This window comes from Electrophorus electricus, chromosome 5 (genome assembly GCF_041902795.1).
Source record: "Electrophorus electricus isolate QZ-2024a chromosome 5, ASM4190279v1, whole genome shotgun sequence".
Classification (NCBI taxonomy): domain Eukaryota; kingdom Metazoa; phylum Chordata; class Actinopteri; order Gymnotiformes; family Gymnotidae; genus Electrophorus; species Electrophorus electricus.
The window spans coordinates 19,892,166-19,912,165 of NC_137501.1; the positions used below are offsets into that span (position 1 = coordinate 19,892,166).

The 20,000-nt window shown below is 42.9% G+C and overlaps 1 protein-coding gene across 18 annotated transcripts in view; it reads right to left on the reverse strand.

Annotated features, from left to right (window-relative positions):
• Window positions 1-20,000, reverse strand: part of limch1a (LIM and calponin homology domains 1a) — a 37,760-nt gene that overhangs the window by 15,351 nt on the left and 2,409 nt on the right. For 8 of the 18 annotated variants that reach the window (XM_035529893.2, XM_081714360.1, XM_081714358.1 and 5 more), the window contains exons 2-15: window positions 11,104-11,174; window positions 10,583-10,652; window positions 10,286-10,392; window positions 10,117-10,147; window positions 9,604-9,714; window positions 9,103-9,307; window positions 7,650-7,890; window positions 6,358-6,534; window positions 5,630-5,983; window positions 4,974-5,252; window positions 3,289-3,612; window positions 1,664-2,077; window positions 1,081-1,428; window positions 70-285 (exon numbers count right to left, since the gene is read on the reverse strand). In XM_035529893.2, the coding sequence (XP_035385786.1) occupies window positions 70-285; window positions 1,081-1,428; window positions 1,664-2,077; window positions 3,289-3,612; window positions 4,974-5,252; window positions 5,630-5,983; window positions 6,358-6,534; window positions 7,650-7,890; window positions 9,103-9,307; window positions 9,604-9,714; window positions 10,117-10,147; window positions 10,286-10,392; window positions 10,583-10,652; window positions 11,104-11,174 (2,948 nt within the window). Of the gene's footprint in view, window positions 1-69; window positions 286-1,080; window positions 1,429-1,663; window positions 2,078-3,288; window positions 3,613-4,973; window positions 5,253-5,629; window positions 5,984-6,357; window positions 6,535-7,649; window positions 7,891-9,102; window positions 9,308-9,603; window positions 9,715-10,116; window positions 10,148-10,285; window positions 10,393-10,582; window positions 10,653-11,103; window positions 11,204-20,000 lie in introns of all 18 variants that reach the window. The other 10 variants (XM_035529888.2, XM_035529892.2, XM_081714357.1 and 7 more) reach the window with 10 other exon arrangements.

A 20,000-nucleotide genomic window follows, 5' to 3' on the forward strand; every position in this document is an offset into this window, starting at 1 on the left:
GTGAATGTGTGTGATTGAGTATGTGTGTTTGTGTGTACATTTCAATGAAGGGGTTAGGGAGTTCCTCACATTTGAGGGAGATCATCATCTGCCAGGAAAAACGTGCACTGTGGGTTGGGGGCACGTATAAGGGGAGGGCTATAGGCTTGGGCCCCTCCTACAATTTCATTTTCCCCACCCTTCACACCCATGGTGCCTGCTTCCTGGCTTTCCATCATCTGAGCACACTTCCTGGTCATGTTCTCAACATCTGCTGACGGTGCGGTCACAGGGCTAGGGGTGAAGCTGAGATATTTGCCACTGGTTATTAAAGTAAAACAAGGTAAAATAAGTGGTGTTTTAAGGAAGCATATGTGCAGTTCCATTCTTTACACCTGCTTATTCTGAGTTCATAAAAGCAGCCAGTTGTACTGAAGTTTATGCACTCATTGGCTATAAGCCAAATAATGGAAGACGTCTTTAGAAATGGTTAAACAAAAAATGTTAGAATCCAAAAACACTGGAAATTGAAGATCAGATGAATAAAAAACCCAACAATAACAATGAACATTACACCAATTATGTTCTATGTACATTTCTATTTAGAGCACTTACACCTGCAGTCATGCTTGAAAAAACAGTACACAAAATATTCCCTGCCATTCACTGTCCCATTGCCAAAGTAAACATCAAGCTGTAACAAGCCTAGGCCATACTTTGGGCAGTCATGTAAAGCAAAACTAAACCCACAGTATCTGCCAAATAAACCAAACAAAAAACAATAATAATAATTAGGACAAGTAGTTAAGAAAGAAAAAATCAAGGCACTTTTACGTCATACCACAGGGAACCAGTCAGTCACTGTGAGTTGTCAATATAACTTGCTGTAAAATTTCAAATCTAGCCAATCACACTTAATCGCAATATTAATCTCAGTTTACAAAATTAATCTCAAAGATACCCCAGTTCAGTTAGTATCCATGACCACGGTGTTCATGCACATTACACTCAGCAATGCTGTTTTGGGCACTGACACACAGAGCACAAGCTGTGCATAAATCACTCACAAACATGTGCACTCCATTCCTTGGAGGGCCTGACCTGTCCTGAGTGTGTTTTTGCTCTTGCTTGGTGGATCTGATGTGTGATTTGTGCTGTCCACTGGCATGGCCTGTTTTGCATTCGACAGCTCTTGGCTTAGGCAGGAACACATTAACCGAATGTGTGTGACTCCCACTCGGCGTATGGTACACTCCAATTCTCCTTATGAGCATGTCATCCTTCTTGAGGTCAGGCAGGAGACCTTCATCATACTCATCACCATCAATATAATCATACAGGTCAACATGAACATTGTCAGGGGTCGAGGTTAAATCGGGATCACCTGGTTCTTTTGGGGCAACCAATGGGACAGCCAGTACCTTCGGTTGCACATGCATGGGTTCAGCTCTGTTGAAACAGTGCCAGGTAATAACCATTACCTCACACACAAATATACACAGCAGCAGCACACCATCAAAATGAGAAACTTCAGTCGGACCCAGATCATAAACACACCCTGCTGAAAATCGGTATAGATCTCTGATTAGTATGTAGAACTGCACCCCACACTGAATGGGTCCAGTCAGAAAGACACATGCAAGGGTAAGGCTTCCATTCACTGCCAGTAACCTCTCAAGCCCACCTCTGTCCAACCTTGAACCTCTTTGTCTTTATCCTTTTCTCCAGCATCAGCGGATCTGTGGCTACACCACTGCCAGGTTGAGAGCTCTCTAGTGCTGCTGGGCCAGCCAGTGGGTCTGGGTCTCTCTTTCCACCTGGCACTGGGAGGAACCAGTTGTGAACCTTTCCGCCTGACGCCCTCTGAAACGCACCTGTGCGCCGGGCCATCATGTCATCTTTCTCCAAGTCTGGCTGCCTCTCTTGCTCTTCCTCCTCCTCTTCTTCCTCACGCTTCCTCTCATCCTTTGCTTTCTCAGCCAGCCTGTCCTCAAGAGCTTTGCGCTCCATCTGTGTAAGGGGACCTTTGGGGTTGGGGGTCAAAGGCTGAAGGGAGTCGCTGGGCAAAGCTGGAGTGGGGGCGTAGTCTGTGCCTCCACTGAGTCAAAGATTGGGCAGGGGACCGTGTAAGAGATAACAAGAAAGACATTGGCAGAGAAAACAGAAGAAAAGAATGAATACTTGCAGATAGAAAGATAGAAGACAGAACAGATGACTCAGACACATTCATAGCAAGATGCAGTCCAGTCCAGAAGAACCAATGGAGGTTAAATACTACAGTCTTAATCTTCCTGATATTGTACCACCACACAGACGCACAACTCTAGTAATGTCTACACTCCATTTAACTCAGATAACCTTTTATATTGTCCCACAAACAAGACAAACCCACACACAATGCCAGTACATCACACATGCCATTGCCAATCAGCTGCCAACAGTGCATACTGCATCATTATGCTAGGTCAGACACAAGGATATAAATTTATGGCCATGTCATTAGGTCATGCCAGCTGACTCGCAGGTGACCATCCATCACCATCAGTCCTTAAAGGTACACTAAGTAACAAGACATTGTCATTGTATTATCTGCCAGCCATAATGCTGTTCACATGGCTTCTCCTGACACATGGAAAGAACATAACCTCTAGAGACATCCTGGCTGCTGTAGACTAGATTACAAAATTTTTCAAGATCTTAGATTAGCATCAGCATCTCCATTTAAGTGATATGCATTTCCCTATTTGGTTAAGTTGTAATGGAAAGTTCTGCTTAATGTACCTTTAAACATGTACCAGACGAAGCAGATGAGCTTGATTACTGCAGCAACAGCAAATAATAATTACTGTCCCAGTCACACCTGCACCCAGACAAGGCCTAATCAACACCATTTAGTTCAAGCTGTTCAATGAGTTTGTATGTGTATATGTCTATGAAAGTGTGTGTATGTGAGAGCAGTAGTGAGAAAGAGCACTAGTGAAGAGAGAGAAAGAAAGAGAGAGAGAGAGAGAGAGAGAGAGAGGTTCACTGAGCTAAAAGTCACTGCTGCGATTGGAGGATTGAGCAGAAGCGGGCCATTTATTGAGCAAATTGCGTTGCATGTGTGTTAATGTATGGAAGTCAGTTCTTTGAGCCTTTCCATGTAAGATTGTGTCCTCTTTTCTTATGTCACATATGACTGTGCATGTTAAATGCATGTCTGAAAGTTTTACTCTTTCTCTCTCTCTCTCTCTCTCTCTGTGTATATGTGTGTGTGTGTGTGTGTGTGTGCACTTATTTTGTGTGCCCCTAATCTCTCCCTTTCCCTACCTGCCCACTGCTTTCTCTGCCTGTCCTGAGTTCATCCCAACGGTGGGCATGGCAACAGTCGCCGTGGAGAGGAGGCACTGGAGTACCTCTGACTCATCCCTCTCTCCCGCCCCCCAGCCTTTCTCCTCCTCTGCCTCCTTCTCCTCCCTCCAGGAAGTGCTCTCCATCTCGGTCACCCCCCCGAATGTCACAAAACGTCGCCGCTCACTGTAGGAAGGCCCCCGGCGATCGGTCACAATGCCCCTGGCAACTTTTGCCAAGGAGGCAGCGAGGAAGGAGCCTTTCTCGAGGCAGGCCTGACACAGAGGCACCGGGGGTGAGTCACTGAACACACACGGCACAACACACACACCAGACAAACCACAAGCACACAGGCACAGACAAACACACTCAGGTCCATATACACTTGAATGCATAAAAACAGGCAAGAAAGAGAAAAGAAAAAGGTAATTTAAAAAAAGATTAAAAATAGAGAAAATATGAAAAGGGTCAATAGTTAGAAATAATCTTTCAGAGAGTAAAGTCATAGTCCTGCACTAAAGTTGCTATAAGCAGTCACAGTCCTGCACTAAAGTTGCTATAAGCAGTCACAGTCCTGCACCAAAGTTGCTATAAGCAGTCACAGTCCTGCACTAAAGTTGCTATAAGCAGTCACAGTAGAAAGAGGAGAAATAGCTACTTGTGTAATGGCACAAGCACTGACATCAGTCTCACAGGCGCCAACCAAAGAATCTCTCTCTCTCTCTCTCTCTATCTCACTCATTCTCTCTCTTTCTCACACATAACACACACACACATTTCTTGTTAGACATGACCTTTTTGTGGCTGCAAACTCACCCACACACTGAAACACACACTTTCCCCCACAGCTGCATTATTCCTGAAGGCAGCTCTTGACTGAAACTGCAATACTTCAGCACATAGCACATCTACATAGCACCAATACTCATGACACAGCTTCACCACAGTCACAGCACTGACAAACCAACTGGCAGGCAGGCCATAACCCAGCTGACCTTAGGTCAGTTTTTTAAATGACAAAATCAGATCTGAGTTAGGCCACTAACTTTCAACAGGTAATTTAGGTTGCCTGATTGTAACAGTAACAAACCTCAATGTATGGACAGCATACCCTTACAACAACTCATGATCTACATAGTTTTTTTTATTATAAGATTAGATCTACAGTCAAAGGTCAATGTTAAGGTCAAAGGTCAGGCACCTGTTCTCTTTAGTCATCTTAAGCCTCTGCCACTTCTAGAAGTCAGACTGAGTGATGCCTGACTGAGTCAATGACTGCACAGTATGGGAGGGGCCTGCTCTGGGCCTGACTCCTAGCAAGGTGGTCTTTCTGTCTCCCTTGTTTGTTCAGGAGTCAAGAAGGGGTTGTCCTTATGAGTTATGACTGACACCTCAGCTGGGGTGACCAAACTGCACAGCAACATGGTGAACAAAATGGCTGGCATTTTGGTAGTCAACAATATTGTTTTTTAAGAGACAAAGCAATTACCCTGCTCAAAGGTACAAATATAGAAGGCGTGAGGCACAGAAATCGCACAGACATTTTACAGGGACGTTTAGCTTTGAGAAGGGATGAGAGTGTGTGCATTTGAGCATACGTGTATTTTGAACTGTGTGTGTGTATTTGTTTTTGATAGTGTGTGTTTTTGTCTGTTTTGAGGCACCTGTCCTCTGTGTTCATTGAAAGCCTTTGCCACTTCTCAAGATCTGACTGAGTGATGGATGTCTGGGCCAATGACTGACGAGGATCCCTTTGTGGGAGGGTCCCACTCTGAGTCCGCCTCCTGGCGAGGTCATCCTTTTGTGGATTTGGCACCAATACCTGCCCACCTCCCTCCTCCTCACTCTCTTCTTCCTCACCCCTCTTTTTCCTGCGAGGAGTCAGGAAGGGGTTGTCCTTACGAGTTATGATTGATACTTCTGTAGTGGTGGAGTCAGCCTCACTATTGTGGAACATGGTAATGCCGCACACACACACACACACACGCACACACACACACACACACACACACACACACACACACACACACACACACACACACACACACACACACACACACACACACAAAATAAAGCAGAATCACACAGAAACCCAGAGCACACACACAGACCAAATACAAGAATACCACCACCATTTCACCATATTTTTTATCACATAAACGCAGGAGAGAAAATCAGAATGAATGAATAAGTGAAAACTTTGGACAGGCATTCAGACAATATCCATAACTCATAAAACCCAACCATTTCCAGTCAAGATCAACAAATGTGACTTATGTTTCAAATGGAAATGGAATATAAAAAAATAGGATGTACATGCCCTGCCTCTCTCTGAGTCTCCACACACCTCCTCTTGTCCTGGTGCATTTTCTCCATCTGTTCCAGCACTGCATGCTGGGAGGCTAGGCGGATCCCCTCCCACCGTTCATGGTCCTTCCTGCTGCATACTCCTGACAGGAAATGATGTGCAACAGTGGGCCTTGATTGGTTCGTGCGCACCCTTCGGGATGCAAGGTCATCCTTCCGGATGTCTGGGACTTTCCTGTCATCATGTTTGTCCTCGTCATCCTGCTGTTGCAGCTGCTCTGTCCGCAGGAAGGCATTGTCCTGACGAAGAATTATGTCAGGAGACGGAGGCTTGGCCTCTTCGGGATGCCCACCAATCAGTTTAGGACTGGAGAAAGGTTGCCATGACAATAAAAGTTTGAAGGCAAACTGCACATTGGCCAAGCAGTGTGGTAAAGTTAGTGGCATCAACTGAGGTTGACTTAATGGCTTAATGACAGTTGCACACTGTTTAACAAAGACAAGAGCTTTTGACAAGTTGTTCAGAATTCAAACATTAAATGAAAATGTCACTACAAGCAATATCTCAGTCTTCCACAGAGTCTCCCATGGTGTCATCTTCTGATAGTGCAACCATATTGTTAGCCACACTGCAGCATGCTAACATCAAACACCTTTTTGTCAGTGGAGCAGGACACATGTAGACACATTAGTGTACTCTCATTATCTAGGTCCTAAGGCATGCATAATATGGTTGCTAACCTTTTATACCGCACAGACGCGGGCAACACTTTGATCCCCGCCTTCTCTAGTTTTCTCATCTTCTTAAGCTCCTCCTCATTAATCTCAGACTCTGCCACTTGGGTAGCAGCCCAGACATGTGCTTTCTGGGATCTGGGGCTAACAGCCCCCTCTCTTGACACACCAACACACTCCTCTCTACAATGGAGGGTTGCGTATACACACACAGCAGAAAAGAAAACCACATGTGTATAGGACCAAGCCCAATGACATTTTGTTGAAGGATTGCAACCACACACACATTTTTGTGTGATAATGATTAGTTTAGACTAATTATAAGTATACATTGGTCTGATATCCAGATGGTTCAAATCACAATTTCACACTTTAACAAAGGCAAGCTGTATGACGCTTGACAAGTCATTCACAGTTCAAGTTGCATTAAAAGCAAATGTCACTACAAGCAAAACTGTAACTACGACTGTGAGCAAAACAGATGCACATTAACCTTTGCACAGACTGTATGGTCTATAATATAGCAGGCAGTGCACTCAAATAAGGCTAAAATGAAACCCTGTAAGTGGACAGGTATCTTATTTCACAAAGCAGCATCCTGACTAACCCATGGAGCCATGTGAATACTTCATAAACTACACATTAAAACCCCATTAACTTGCACAGGCAGTCTCCCACGGTACCACCTACCGTTACCGCAACTGTCCTGTTAGTCAGACTGCAGCATTCTCTCAATAAACACCTTTTTGTCAGTGGATCAGGACACATGTAGACATTAATGCTCTCCCATTAGGCATGCGTAACATGGCTGTTAACCTGTTATAACACATGAAGACAGGAAACCCTTTGATCCCTGTCTTCTTAAGATACTCCTTATTAATCTCAGACTCGGCCCTTTAAATAGATGTTTTCTGAGAGCTGGAGCTAACAGCCTTCTCTCTAAACACACCAAAACATGCCTCGCAACAGAGAAGGGTTGTGTATACACACACAGCAGAAAGGAAACCCACAGTATATTAGACCAAGCCTGGTGTTTTCTACAAGGTTTGTGTACATTGCAACCACACCATACATTTTGTATTAATGATTAGATATGAGTATTCATAAGTGTACATTGACCTGACTCCAGTTCCATGAGTATTTCAGTCTTAAAACAGGGAAACCTACCGACAGTTCTTATGACTACCATCGTTACGACACTGAGAGGCTTAGACGAGGTGGTGAAGACTGTAGCCATCTGACAGAACTTCCTTTCTTCCCCTGAATGAAAAAAGTTTCCTGTCGTGGTTAAAGGGTACCTGAGTGGGTGCTCCCCACCAACAGGGGAGGTGGCGTTGCTGGTGCTCCAGCGTTCTTCCTCCTGGTCACTCCTCCTCTTCCTCAGTGGGGCAGGGATATAGTTGGTTTGGTTGCTCTTGTTAGGGAGGTACTGATTGAAAGGGCGGGCAGCACGGGGCTCTTTGTAGGAGACGCGGCGGGCGGACATGTCATCCTTGCGAACATCAGGTAATCTGCGGGGGCCACTATCGCCTTCTGAGTCTGAGCAAGAAAGATGGGGGAGGGGGGGGGGACATAAACAAACTGCAAAAGCTATTTCTTATGTTTAATAACAACACGTGACTGTCATAACACACAGAAGCTCACATTCAGATGAATGTCTCCTATAAATACAGTCAGCAGGAGGCTCACAGATAAACTTAAAGACAACACCACACAGTGCATATGTACACACACACACACACACACACACACACACACACACACACACACACACACACACACAGACAAAGTTAAACTTCTGTAGGTATTTGTCCAATAAAATGTAAAGAAATCAAACAAACATTTATATTTGTTCTCCCTCTTTCTCCCTCTTTTTCATGACAGATACAAACGGTGCAAGGTAGCTCTCAGATCTGGAATGGACTATACAGTATTACAAGGACAGTATGTACAAGGAATATTGTATCTGAGCTTTGATATGCAAGCATTAAATAGAGTAATGAGTACAAAAGACATGAACTGTAAAAGACAAGAATTATAAATAAAAAAAGTCTGAGAATTGTCATTTTAGCATGATTATTGTAAATTCTCAATTTCAACAAGCAAGAATCCTGCCAGCAGGCTATAATTTAAGGACCAGTGCATGGTCTGTCTAAAAATACACACACACACATCTACCCCCCCCCTGCCCCCCACACACACCCACACACATACACACACACACATACCCCCACACACACCACACTCACATGTGTGTTTCTGTGTGTGTCTGTGTGTGTGCATGCTTCACTTCAACCAGCTGTCCTAGCCTGACATGTCACTGATTAGACAGGCCAATAGTTCACTTGCCATCCACTTTACTGAAAACATTCATTTATTAGAAACATCTTGTAGGGTGTACAGTTAAAGACCATAGCCCTGTACAGTCCAACTCTTCATCAACATCAACTTGGCTGGAAAATCAAGCTGTGACATGTAAAAACTATCCAGTAACCCTGCTGTGCCTGATATACCAATGCAATATACACTACAATGCCACTACCATGTTACTGCTGCTGTGCTCAGAATGGTAAACAACCAACATGGTATCAGAATGAAAACAAGGTAATAGTCTGCAGCTGTATATCAAAAGTTCCTATAAGATCCATGGCCTAAAGCAGGTGTTTCTAATTAAGATTGTACACTCTGCTCTGTACGTGTGTGCATCAGCAAGAGAGAAAGTCAGCGAGAGAGACAAGAAGGATGTCTTACCATCACTGTTGCCACGAAGGACAGTGTCGGGGGATGGCGTCTGCTGTGATCGTGAGCCGAAAGAGTCCAGGCTGTCGAAAGAATCCTCTCGTCCATGCCCCGGGGGTGAGAGCGATTCAGAACGCTCTGATTCCCAGTTGTCTATGTAACCACTGTCCCGTACACTGCGCTTAGGAGAGTCTGACTCCTCACTGACACATTCCTTCTAACAAACATGCACGCATGCACACACACACACACACACACACACACGCGCGCGCGCGCGCACACGCGCATATGCACACACACATGCATACGCACACACACACACACACACACACACACATATTGAGGGCACTTTGAGGAATTAGTTTATGATTAAAAGCTCCAGGAGCCTGCCGTTTTGGTGATGTTACTTATTGTATCAGTGCTTTATTGCTTTCACTGTTTTAGTCATATTTTTGAGGTCTATGATTGTTATACACTCTACACACAGTTGGCCACATTGGTGAGGTCTTTTACCTTCCTCATCATGGACAGCAGGCCTTCAAATTCTTTCAGGTCAAGCGTTGGCCCATTATAAGATGCACAGCTATTAGCAGTTTTGCCCAGCCAGTAAATAGTGATCAGCACCTGTACACACACACACAAACACACACACACACACACACACACACACACACACACACACAGACACACACACACACACACATGCGCACACATGCACATACACACACAGACACACACAGATTCACACCAGATGTACAGAGATAGATTTACTTTTCATACAAATGTTTCATGTGTGTAATAAAACAATATTTATCATTCTAGTAGCTTTGGTAACATAAACTTGCATTCTCACACATCATTTTCTCATTCCTTTCTCTTTTATGGTATTACATCCTCACTACCTTTAAATGGTAGAGAAGATGCTTTACCTTTCCTCAAATCTTTGTGTAAGGGGACTACTGTGTTTGCAACACATGGAAAACCACACTGTGTATATACATATACGTCTATCTGTGGCATACTCACATTTTTCAGTTTCCGACTACAGTCTGAACCCCTACAGCAAAAGCAAAAAGTAAACTTTCAGATGGCATAACCAGGTCTGTCAGATATTCAGTTGCTGTACAATATACATGTATGCACAAGCACTGACAGGAACACACTCTGACACATGGACAGACAAAACATGTCATACGTTAGGTTGGCTCGTACGGACGTGTCCTGCAGGTCTCCTGGGCCAAACAGCTGGGATCCTTTGAGACCCAGCTCCTCACATCCTCTCAGGAACATAGTGAGATTATCCTTTGACAGGAACACATGCCAAACTCATACACTGCTTAAAGAACGCCATGCGACAATGCTGGCCCATTGTGTGTGTGTGTGCGTGTGTGTGTGTGTGTGTGTGCGTGTGTGTGTGTGTGTGTGTGTGTGTGTGTGTGTGTGTGTGTGTGTGTGTGTGTGTGTGTGTGTGTGTATTCGCGTGAGTACTCACTAGTCCTGCAATGGGAGTTGGAAGTCTGTTAATTTTTTTCACAAGTCCTGGTTTGATGGAACTCAGCAACCTAAAAATAAAAAGTTTGAATACTTTGAATACTTGAATTCTCACACAGAATATAAATATGTATATAGATATGTTTATGGACTTCAGCCAAGTTTCTTTTTTCCTCAGAAATAAATCATGTTGCACCACCTCGGCACCAACTAGGGTCTGACTCATTGTTTCTCAATCCCACTTCGATGAAGTACCAAATGTCCACAGCCCATTTGGTGCCCAAGCTCACCCAGTCCTTGTGGGGTTCTTATTCAAACTTATTCAAGCCCTTTTTTGAGCTGACTGAGGCATGTTCGATTCAAACCCTCAGCCGTCTTCTCCACTTTCTAATGCCTGGCTCAGGCTCCCCTACAGACTCCTCCAGCCAAGGAAATAGACTTGTTAAAAAGGTCCAAGTGGAAACTGTGCTGAAATTTCGCAGGCAGTAGTGTTTTGGTAACACATGTGCCAGGAACACTCACTCGCACAGCAGAATGCCATTCTCCAGCCCGTTCCTGAAGTCCTTGTCGCCAAAGCTTCTTCCTGTTACTGCCTGCCAGTCAGAGGGAAGATAGCACTTCACTAAAACGAAACCACATAACTTTAGCTGTACAGAACAGAGGCTGATCAATCCCACATGCAACCAGTTATAAATAAATGCATATACAACTACTATACTACCATACAGTTATAAATAAATGCATATACATCTACTACACTGCTGATGTATACAAGAGAGTCCAAGACTCTAGGGTTGTAATTGAACCACTGAGGTTCTTTGAGTGCTTCTATGTGTCATAGGCTCCATACTAAAACATCCATTATTCACACACAATGCACACCAGTCAACCTCATACATACGTGAACCATGTACACTGAAGCCTTTCTTTATATTTTGTGTTGTAAAAGAGTAATGAAGCATGAAATCTTTGTACAACATATGCCAGTCACCATATGAGGACGCACTATCAGTGGTCCACTTAAACTGTACCATGATATATAGGATGCATATATGGCAAAAAGATTCAGATAATGTATTCTATTATTACACCATACTTATGTCACAACAGTAAACAGCACTTTGAGAAGTTAGTATACGTAAAATGTTGAATGGTGGTGGTGGTGGTGGTGGTGGTGGTGTGTGTGTGTGTGTGTGTGCGTGTGTGTGTGTGTGTGTATGCTAAACTTATTTGAACAAGATGGAGTTTTACAACAGTGCGAAACAGCTGAGTTCTATATCAGGCAACATTAGATCACCCATTGTCTAATGTCCTTCACCTACCACAGAGGATGGAAGTGTGTGTGTGTGTGTGTGTGTGTGTGTGTGTTTCTATACTCGTAAGGACCAGATGTCCTCATATTAATAAATAACTCAGTTATTTGCTAATAACAATCAAAACATATATTCTTGTGTCCTGGATATGGGATTTTGATTTAGGATAGGTTTTATCGTTAGCGCTTAAATCGAAATTAGGATATAACAGTGTTCCTCCTCTAACGCATCCATTTTAAACTCATAAAGTACTTCTTAATTATCTAAAATGCGTTATCATGCTAGAAGCTGAGAAAACTCAAAAACGCGCATACTGGCAATGCTCAGAAATGCTGCGTTATAGCACTGGTGAGCATTAGTGACTTGGTCAAGGATCAGTACAAACGTTTAGCGGCTCAACGCACAATGATTCATGGCCAAGATTCTAGAACTGGCCATGATTTCTGGGTGGGAAGCATTGCTTAATTCTTTTCTCCTGGTGATTTGCCAGTTCATGGACACTGAACTGGGGAAATATTGCACTTTCTCAGGGGTGTCTGGCAGCCCTACGACATTGTGCGAGCAGCAGCTTGGAAAGGAGCTTGGCTTCATATCTCTCCCACTTGCCTTAACTCTGCCAAATTGGTCAGTGACATAATATGTCGTTTTGTATCCACTGAATAAAAAATCTGTACAATCTATATGATGCAATCTATATGAATATACATAATCTGTATAATCTATATTTGACATCTAACAAAAATTGTCTAAAATGTGAATAACTCAGTATTTGCGCACATGCACACACACACACACACACACACACACACACACACACACACACACACACAGGCTAAAGGTGAAGCAGATACCAATACCTGAGTAAATAAAAGACCTTAGTAAATTTAAGGATGTGTTAGTATGTCAAAACCCAAAGAGCAGAAGGGTCAAAAATGTTATTTATGCAGTGTCAAAATTAGTCCACTTCCTGCAGATATTGTCGCACTGCCCGAACCCCAAGCACACTACAACACCCAACATGCTGTTTGTCACCCAGCTAATGACTCCAATCATACACATTCTGTCACCTGTTTCACTTACTGAAATGTATTTAAACCTGCCTAGAACTTCTCAGTGTTGCGAAGTATTGCCACCAGTAACTACCGTGCATACCGTGCGTTATTCTCCTCTTTTGTCGACTGTGTATCGGATCTGGTTTTTGTTTTTCTCTCTTCTAATTTTTGCCTGCCCCTCTTTGGATTAGATTGCCTGGTTTCTGAATGGTTTTTGACTCTGACTGTTTCCCTTTATGATTCAGATTACTCCTGACTTTGTTTTGATTCTGACCCTGGCTTGTTCACCCACTACAGATTTGGAAAACAATAAAACCCTAACTTCAAATCCGCTAGTGTCCAACCTTGCTTGCCTCGTCTCAGATGTACAACACAAAGGCACATCCTTATACTATTTCAGGTCAAACTCTAACTCTGACTAAACCTGAACCTTTTAAACTTTTGAATGGAACTGACCTTTTTTTAAAACGAAAATTGAGAACTGTTAAAACACAAATTAAAGTATAATTTTAAGGATGGCTTTACTATGCTTTTGAGGATACTGAACAGAACTACATTCTAACAGTCACAGACACACACACACACACACACACACACACACACACACACATACATACACACACCATTAACTAGAAGCAAGGGAAGGAAAACTAATAGCAGAGAATAATGGACAGACACACCCACGCAAACATGCATTATGATGAATGCACGATTGTTCTTCTGATCAGCACACTAACTGTTAAACAGATTTTTCTACCCACAGATCTTCTTGCTCTTTCAAATATGAGAGGAGGAACTTTCATATAAGATGAAGACGTTTCAATTCATAAAAGACTGTAAAAACAGGCAAACATACCACCTTAGAGCTCAGACCTACACATACCACCTAATCTCCATTTATCTGTTGATGGACATCCATTTTACGTTTACAGAACTCTGGAATTCCATAGAAGTATGTCTCCTGAGCTCTAAGTCAATCTCTAAAGTCATCAGGACACTTTGGGAGCAGAGTAGGAAAAGGCTGATTCACCACATTAGGTTGTGGATGGAAACAGCAAGTTCCTATTTGCTGACCTCATAACTCTTGCAAGAACATATTCAACAAGTACATCTTGACCAGTATGGTTTGGTGATTGACCTGCTTAAACCCACCTGTATCAACTCACCAATCAATTGCCAGGTTTAGTAGGTGTGTTTGAGAAGAGTAGTCACCAAACGTTTCTGGACTCCTTAACGTCAGGTTCAGACTTTGACACCCCTGTTCTAGAACTCTATAAGGTGCCCTTCTTTCCACAACACATGTTGGTATTTGGTGCATTGTTCACTGTGTGGGCCGTTTCCATGATTCCCCCATTGTGTTGTCAGCTGGCTCTTCAGCATTGGTGGAATCATGGAACCTGGCCCCAGTAAGGGCCATGACACAAGGTTTGCCTTGTCCTTAGCAAAACGTTCAACTCATCGTCTGGATGCTGTCAGGCTAGAGAGAAAGACAGAGTTTGCTATCTGTACCAAAAGTCAGTTTCACCCATGTCTCCTTTGCCTATGACTTCACTCTCCAGTGCTGCCCATTGGGGGACAGCTTTGTCCTTTTCAGGCTTCTCGGCTTCTCGTGAGATTTCTCTTTCACCAAGGTTTGTCACCCTCACTCATCTTAACAGGACCTAGGTGTGATAATTCCTGTTGCAAAAATTTCTGTTGTGAAATTCTAATACAAGAGCTTTGTAAAAATAGAGTTTTAGGGCTAAGACTAAGTAGTGTTGTATGGTAACCATATAATAACTCAGGTATTCCTCAGGCAATTCTGTAGCTTGCCTAGTAAAGTAGGCAGAGCAAGGTTCTAGTAACACCTAGTTTATGGGTTTTATTCCCAGGAAGCACATAATCTGTCATACTGATGTAGAGCTTTGTTGCTATAGATACATGTGTCTTTTGAAATGCTCATTTACTCATACACTTTGCCAGTTACCTGTACGTGGATTTCACATTTACTGATGTACATATGCGATTCATTTAGGCTTTATACACGAATCATACAGACTGCCTTAATGCAGAGGTTTATGTAACCGCTGGTCTGGGAGTTGTTTCCTAGTAATGTAAGTTTGCAGCTGTTGCTGACTGCACCAGTGCCAATACTGGAATACAGGTCACTGACTTCACCAGCACCCGCACTGAGAAACAGAGAGAGAGACACACAGAGAAAGAGAAAGAGAAAGAGAGAGAGAGAGACAGAGAGAGAGCAAGCAGGCAGCAGGGGAATTAATGTACTGGAGGCAGACCAAGACTAAGACTGAAATTATGTCTCATGCATGCACACATATTCTCTCTGTCCAGCTCTTTTCTCTCCTCCACTTTTACACTCATACTGACACAAACAGATAAAGAAAAAGGAGAAAGATATATCACTGGTTCTGCCTTTTCTATCAGACTTTTTTTTTCCCATGACATATACGCAAAATTTTAAACCATCACAAATTTAGTCCTCATACACACAGTCTGGATTATACCTCTACAGTCTGCAAATTATAAGGTCAGAAATGGCCCTTTGGCATTCCAATATTCACTTTCCATTAAACTTGCAAACACATATCATTATGGCAAATGTTTAGGCCAGCAACAATAACATCACCCATGACATTACAATGTACGCGCACTTGCTGTGCGTAATGAGAGAGAGAAAGAGAGAGAAATACACCATAAAAATGTAACACTTCATGCTGAAGACAAAGAGGACTGAAATACGAGCTGTGCCTAGTGATGAGCAGAAAGAGAAACCAGTTTAGCAACTGTTCCCTTTCTCCAGTCTGGCAGCCTCACTTCCTCTAACACACACATACACACAATGCGGTTTTGCGTCTTTCCCGCTGTATGGCACGAGTCTAATTAAGAACTGCCCTCCGTGAGTCAGAACTGGAGCTATGGAATGCAATGAGCTACTAAAAGAGAGACGAATGCACACCTAGAACTTATAAGCAAATCAGCACTAAATCTGCCTACCACTCCTCCCAGTAGAAACCCGGGGAGCGTCTGCTCTTTGCACCCTCTCAGGGCCCGAGACTGTCGATAAGATTTTTACGATCGGATTGTCTCCTGCATTAGTAACATCACGAAGTGCCCCAGTCATAACACAGGACCGGAATAGCACTTGACTGGCACTATTCTAGCACTATTCTTGCTTGTTGTCACCTTAGCAACAGCCTCAGGACCAGCAAGCTGAAGTACTCTCATTGGGGGGAGGGGCATGGACTTCACCACAGTGCCTTAAAATATACTCGGAAATAGGTCATTTCATTCAGAGTATGCCATGCAGATATATACTGAGGCTACTTCAAAACAGGTTAGCGAGGACTCTCAATGTTAATGTAGTCATTCACACATATATATTAATGAAACTGAGCAAAATGGTGCAAAAGGGTAGGTGTTATTTTATTCTGAATGTTATATAGTAAAGTTTAAAAGTAAAGTGTTCTTGCCTCATACATGTATAAAGACTCTTTAAAGTCTTTAAAGTCCTGACAAAAGGCTGCACTGCTGGTAGGCTATTGATCTACTAATACGATAATCAAAATGTAACACCTGGAACATATGATTCAGTGAATAAATACATCACAGCATTTACTGCTTTTATTGTTGTTGACATTATTGCTAATACACTTTTTTTTAAAGTACTTAACATAACATAGTATGTTACCTCAGCCCCTACTGGTGTGTAACACTCATAATGTGATATCTGAGATATATACAGTCACAAAAATTGCTGTCACTGCTAGATCTCCACCGAGAAAACTCATAAGAAGAGCTGAGGTCACAAATTTTGCTGAAGACAGAACAAAACATGGGTGCTGTCTAACACACCTTAGTGTTTTGCTGTGTGAACATGTCAAAGTCAAATTGTGTGTGTGTGTGTGTGTGTGTGTTTGTGTGTGCATGTTTTGTAATGATCCCCCTTGCTAGATCTCCTTTTCACAACCTCACATGCTTGTAATATTCTCTGCATAAGTGCAATATTCTTTGCTGAACTCACCATTGGCAAACTGTCAAGAAAGTTACAGTATATAGAGATATGGAAGAGGCAATTAAAGGGTAAATGTAGGTAAATGTTTGAGTCCTCGTGTGTGTGTCTGTTTGTGTGTGTGGTCTTGTGTATTGCACTAGTTGCTTAGACACGTAGTATAAATGGAATATTTATTAACATGAGCCACATAGAGGTCACTTAAAAAAAGCATACACACATACACATATGCATATAGAGTAAGAAGAGAACAAGAGAGGGAGAAAATGTATGCCTCATTATCAGAATTAAGGATGCTTTATCAGTCCAGGACAACAAATAATTGATTCACTGGGTTTGAAGTGCACGTTTGGCCATTCCTCTCCACATGCACACACACACACACACACACACACACACACACACACACACTCACTCACATACACACACATACACACGCATGCACACACATGCACACACATACACACACACACATGCACACACACACACACGCACACACATGCACACACAGACTCAGACACACACACACATACACACACAGGGACACTCGTACAGGAGTGCAGGGGGTTGCCAGGAAACACGTCTGGAACAGTGTACTTTGAAAATATGTGGAGCCCCCCTCCTTGACAAATTAGCCAACACTGCTCCTTTCTTCACATTCCCACCCCCCACCCCCAACCTGCTCCCAGCAGGACCCTGTCCTGCTCTCTGTCTCTTTCTCTCTCCCACTCTCAGTGTGCTAGAAAACAAAATAACAAACAAACCTTTCCACTGCACAAGACTTCAGTGCTGTCTCTTTTCGTCTTGAATCTCAGTTTTTCAAATACCTATATTAAGTTCTAGTGCTTAACTAGTTTCTCTTTCTACTCCTCATCAGGCAGAGCCTCATTGTCTTCAGCATGAGTGTTGCATTTTTGCATTTTTAGGGTGTATTTGTGGAGGAGAAGTACATGTATGGTTCACTACACACACACACACACACACACACACATACACACACACACACACACACACACACACACACACACAAACTCACACACATACACATACACACACCTACACACACACACACATAGGTGCATGTGTGTGTGTGTTTACGGGGCGAAATCTGACTCATTGATTTAGTAGGTGGCAAGGTCACTTGGGACCGAGACTATTTTTATGAAGGCTGACATTCGAATGTAGAGACCATACACCAAAGTCAGTCCTTTTAGGAGACTTACTGCCAAAACATCAACTGGCCAAGGTGAAGAGATAGCAAGGTAAAAATGGCAAATTTTCAAACAGAATTAGTGGGAGGTGATGGTATGTTCTTGGTATGATATTTTGGTATGTTATGGTATGTTCTTTGTGTGCAGATTACACTCCCATAATGACATTTCTAAACTGCTCTTTAGTAGTTGGCAAGTGTTTACTTTTTAAATAGTAATAAAATTACCTTTAATAATTGTTAATTAAAAAAGAATCACTTATTCACATAAAACACCAAATACAATATTCAGGAAAATAAACTGAAACCCTCCCAGATTTTAACTGTAAAAGACTGCAGTATTATCCCTTCAAGTTAAAAGAATCAGAATCAAAACCAGGCTTTATTGGCCATATATGTTAGATTTACAGCATTTGGCAGATGGTCTTATCCAGAGCGATTTACAAGCGTTTTTCATTAGACAGCATGTGAACTCTCTGTGAATGCAAAGATATGTTCAAATACATAATCAATTTCTCTTTAATTAAACAGCAGCTTGCAATACACAGCATAATTTCCAATTACATAAACACCCATTGCTAAATCTTCCATGCATACACACAGCGACACAAGTTTGACCCTCATATCACTGAAGCTCTGAAGGAGTTGGAATAGGTGATGTCATATTTGGTGGACATGCTCCACTTTTTCAGTGATCACAGAAAGTCCATGTTTTTCATGTGGTTTTTACCTTGCTATCTCTTTACCTTGGCCAGTTAAATAAAGGAGTCAGACATCGCACTAGAAACACACACACAGGTTTGTGTGTGTGTGTGTGTGTGTGTGTGTTTGTGTGTGTGTGTGTGATTATAGGTAGGTCCTGGGAAGTTTTGTCCAGGAAGGTAAGAAGAGGGTGGAGATGAGGAAAACCTGTACACCATCATCTCCACTGTTTTGAGTGCAATTCATCTGGATAATCCTCTGAGCATTAATACACATACACACACACACACACACACACACACACACACATACAAAACCACAAATGTTTACATTTTCGCTGGACCGAGCTGGACAGCACCTTTGGCCTAATGGTGTGAAGAGCAAAGTATTCAAGAAAAAGGAAGGGCTGAACCTTGATGGGAGTAAGCCATGCGGTCCGTGGAATGCCAAGAAGTGGATGGCAAGTCAGTGGTGGCTGTGGAGGTCATGGTGGCAACACTGACACAAGTCAGACTCAAGACGTTGAGTTAAGGAAAAATGATCAGGTGTGAAGTCCAGACTCAGGCGCTCTTGATTCTGGCAACAGAAAGGCGGGCCGTGCAAGGAAAGGCCATGTCAATGCCGGGTTGCCTTTTTCTAACGTTTCCCAATGCAACAGCTGTGCTTGCTAATCTGTGTGTGGGTGGGTGTGGGTAGGGGTGTGTGTGCGTGTGGGTGTGTGTGTGTGTGTGTGAGAGAGAGAGAGAGAGAGAGAGAGAGAGAGAGAGAGAGAGAGAGAGAGAGAGAGAGAGAGAGAGAGAGAGAGAGAGCAGAAGCAGCTGGCTGCATGTTTTCATTCAACCATGCCACCATCTGTAGCAATACATACAGTATCAGATCTTCATCTATTATACCCCCAAATAGCAGACTGATGCTTTTAAAGTACTCTGGACCACATATGGAAGTCTATTAGATCTTGCTAGGTCTCCATAGAAGGATTCCCTGTTGGTTTCCAACACCAAGAAGCCACTTGAACACAGAAAAATCCAGCCAGAAACACTCTGAAACCTGATAGGCTTAGGCAGAAGAACTTTGGGGCTCCAGTAATGTGATATGTCTAAGAGGGATATGTTGAGTTTCTGCAACATGATAGG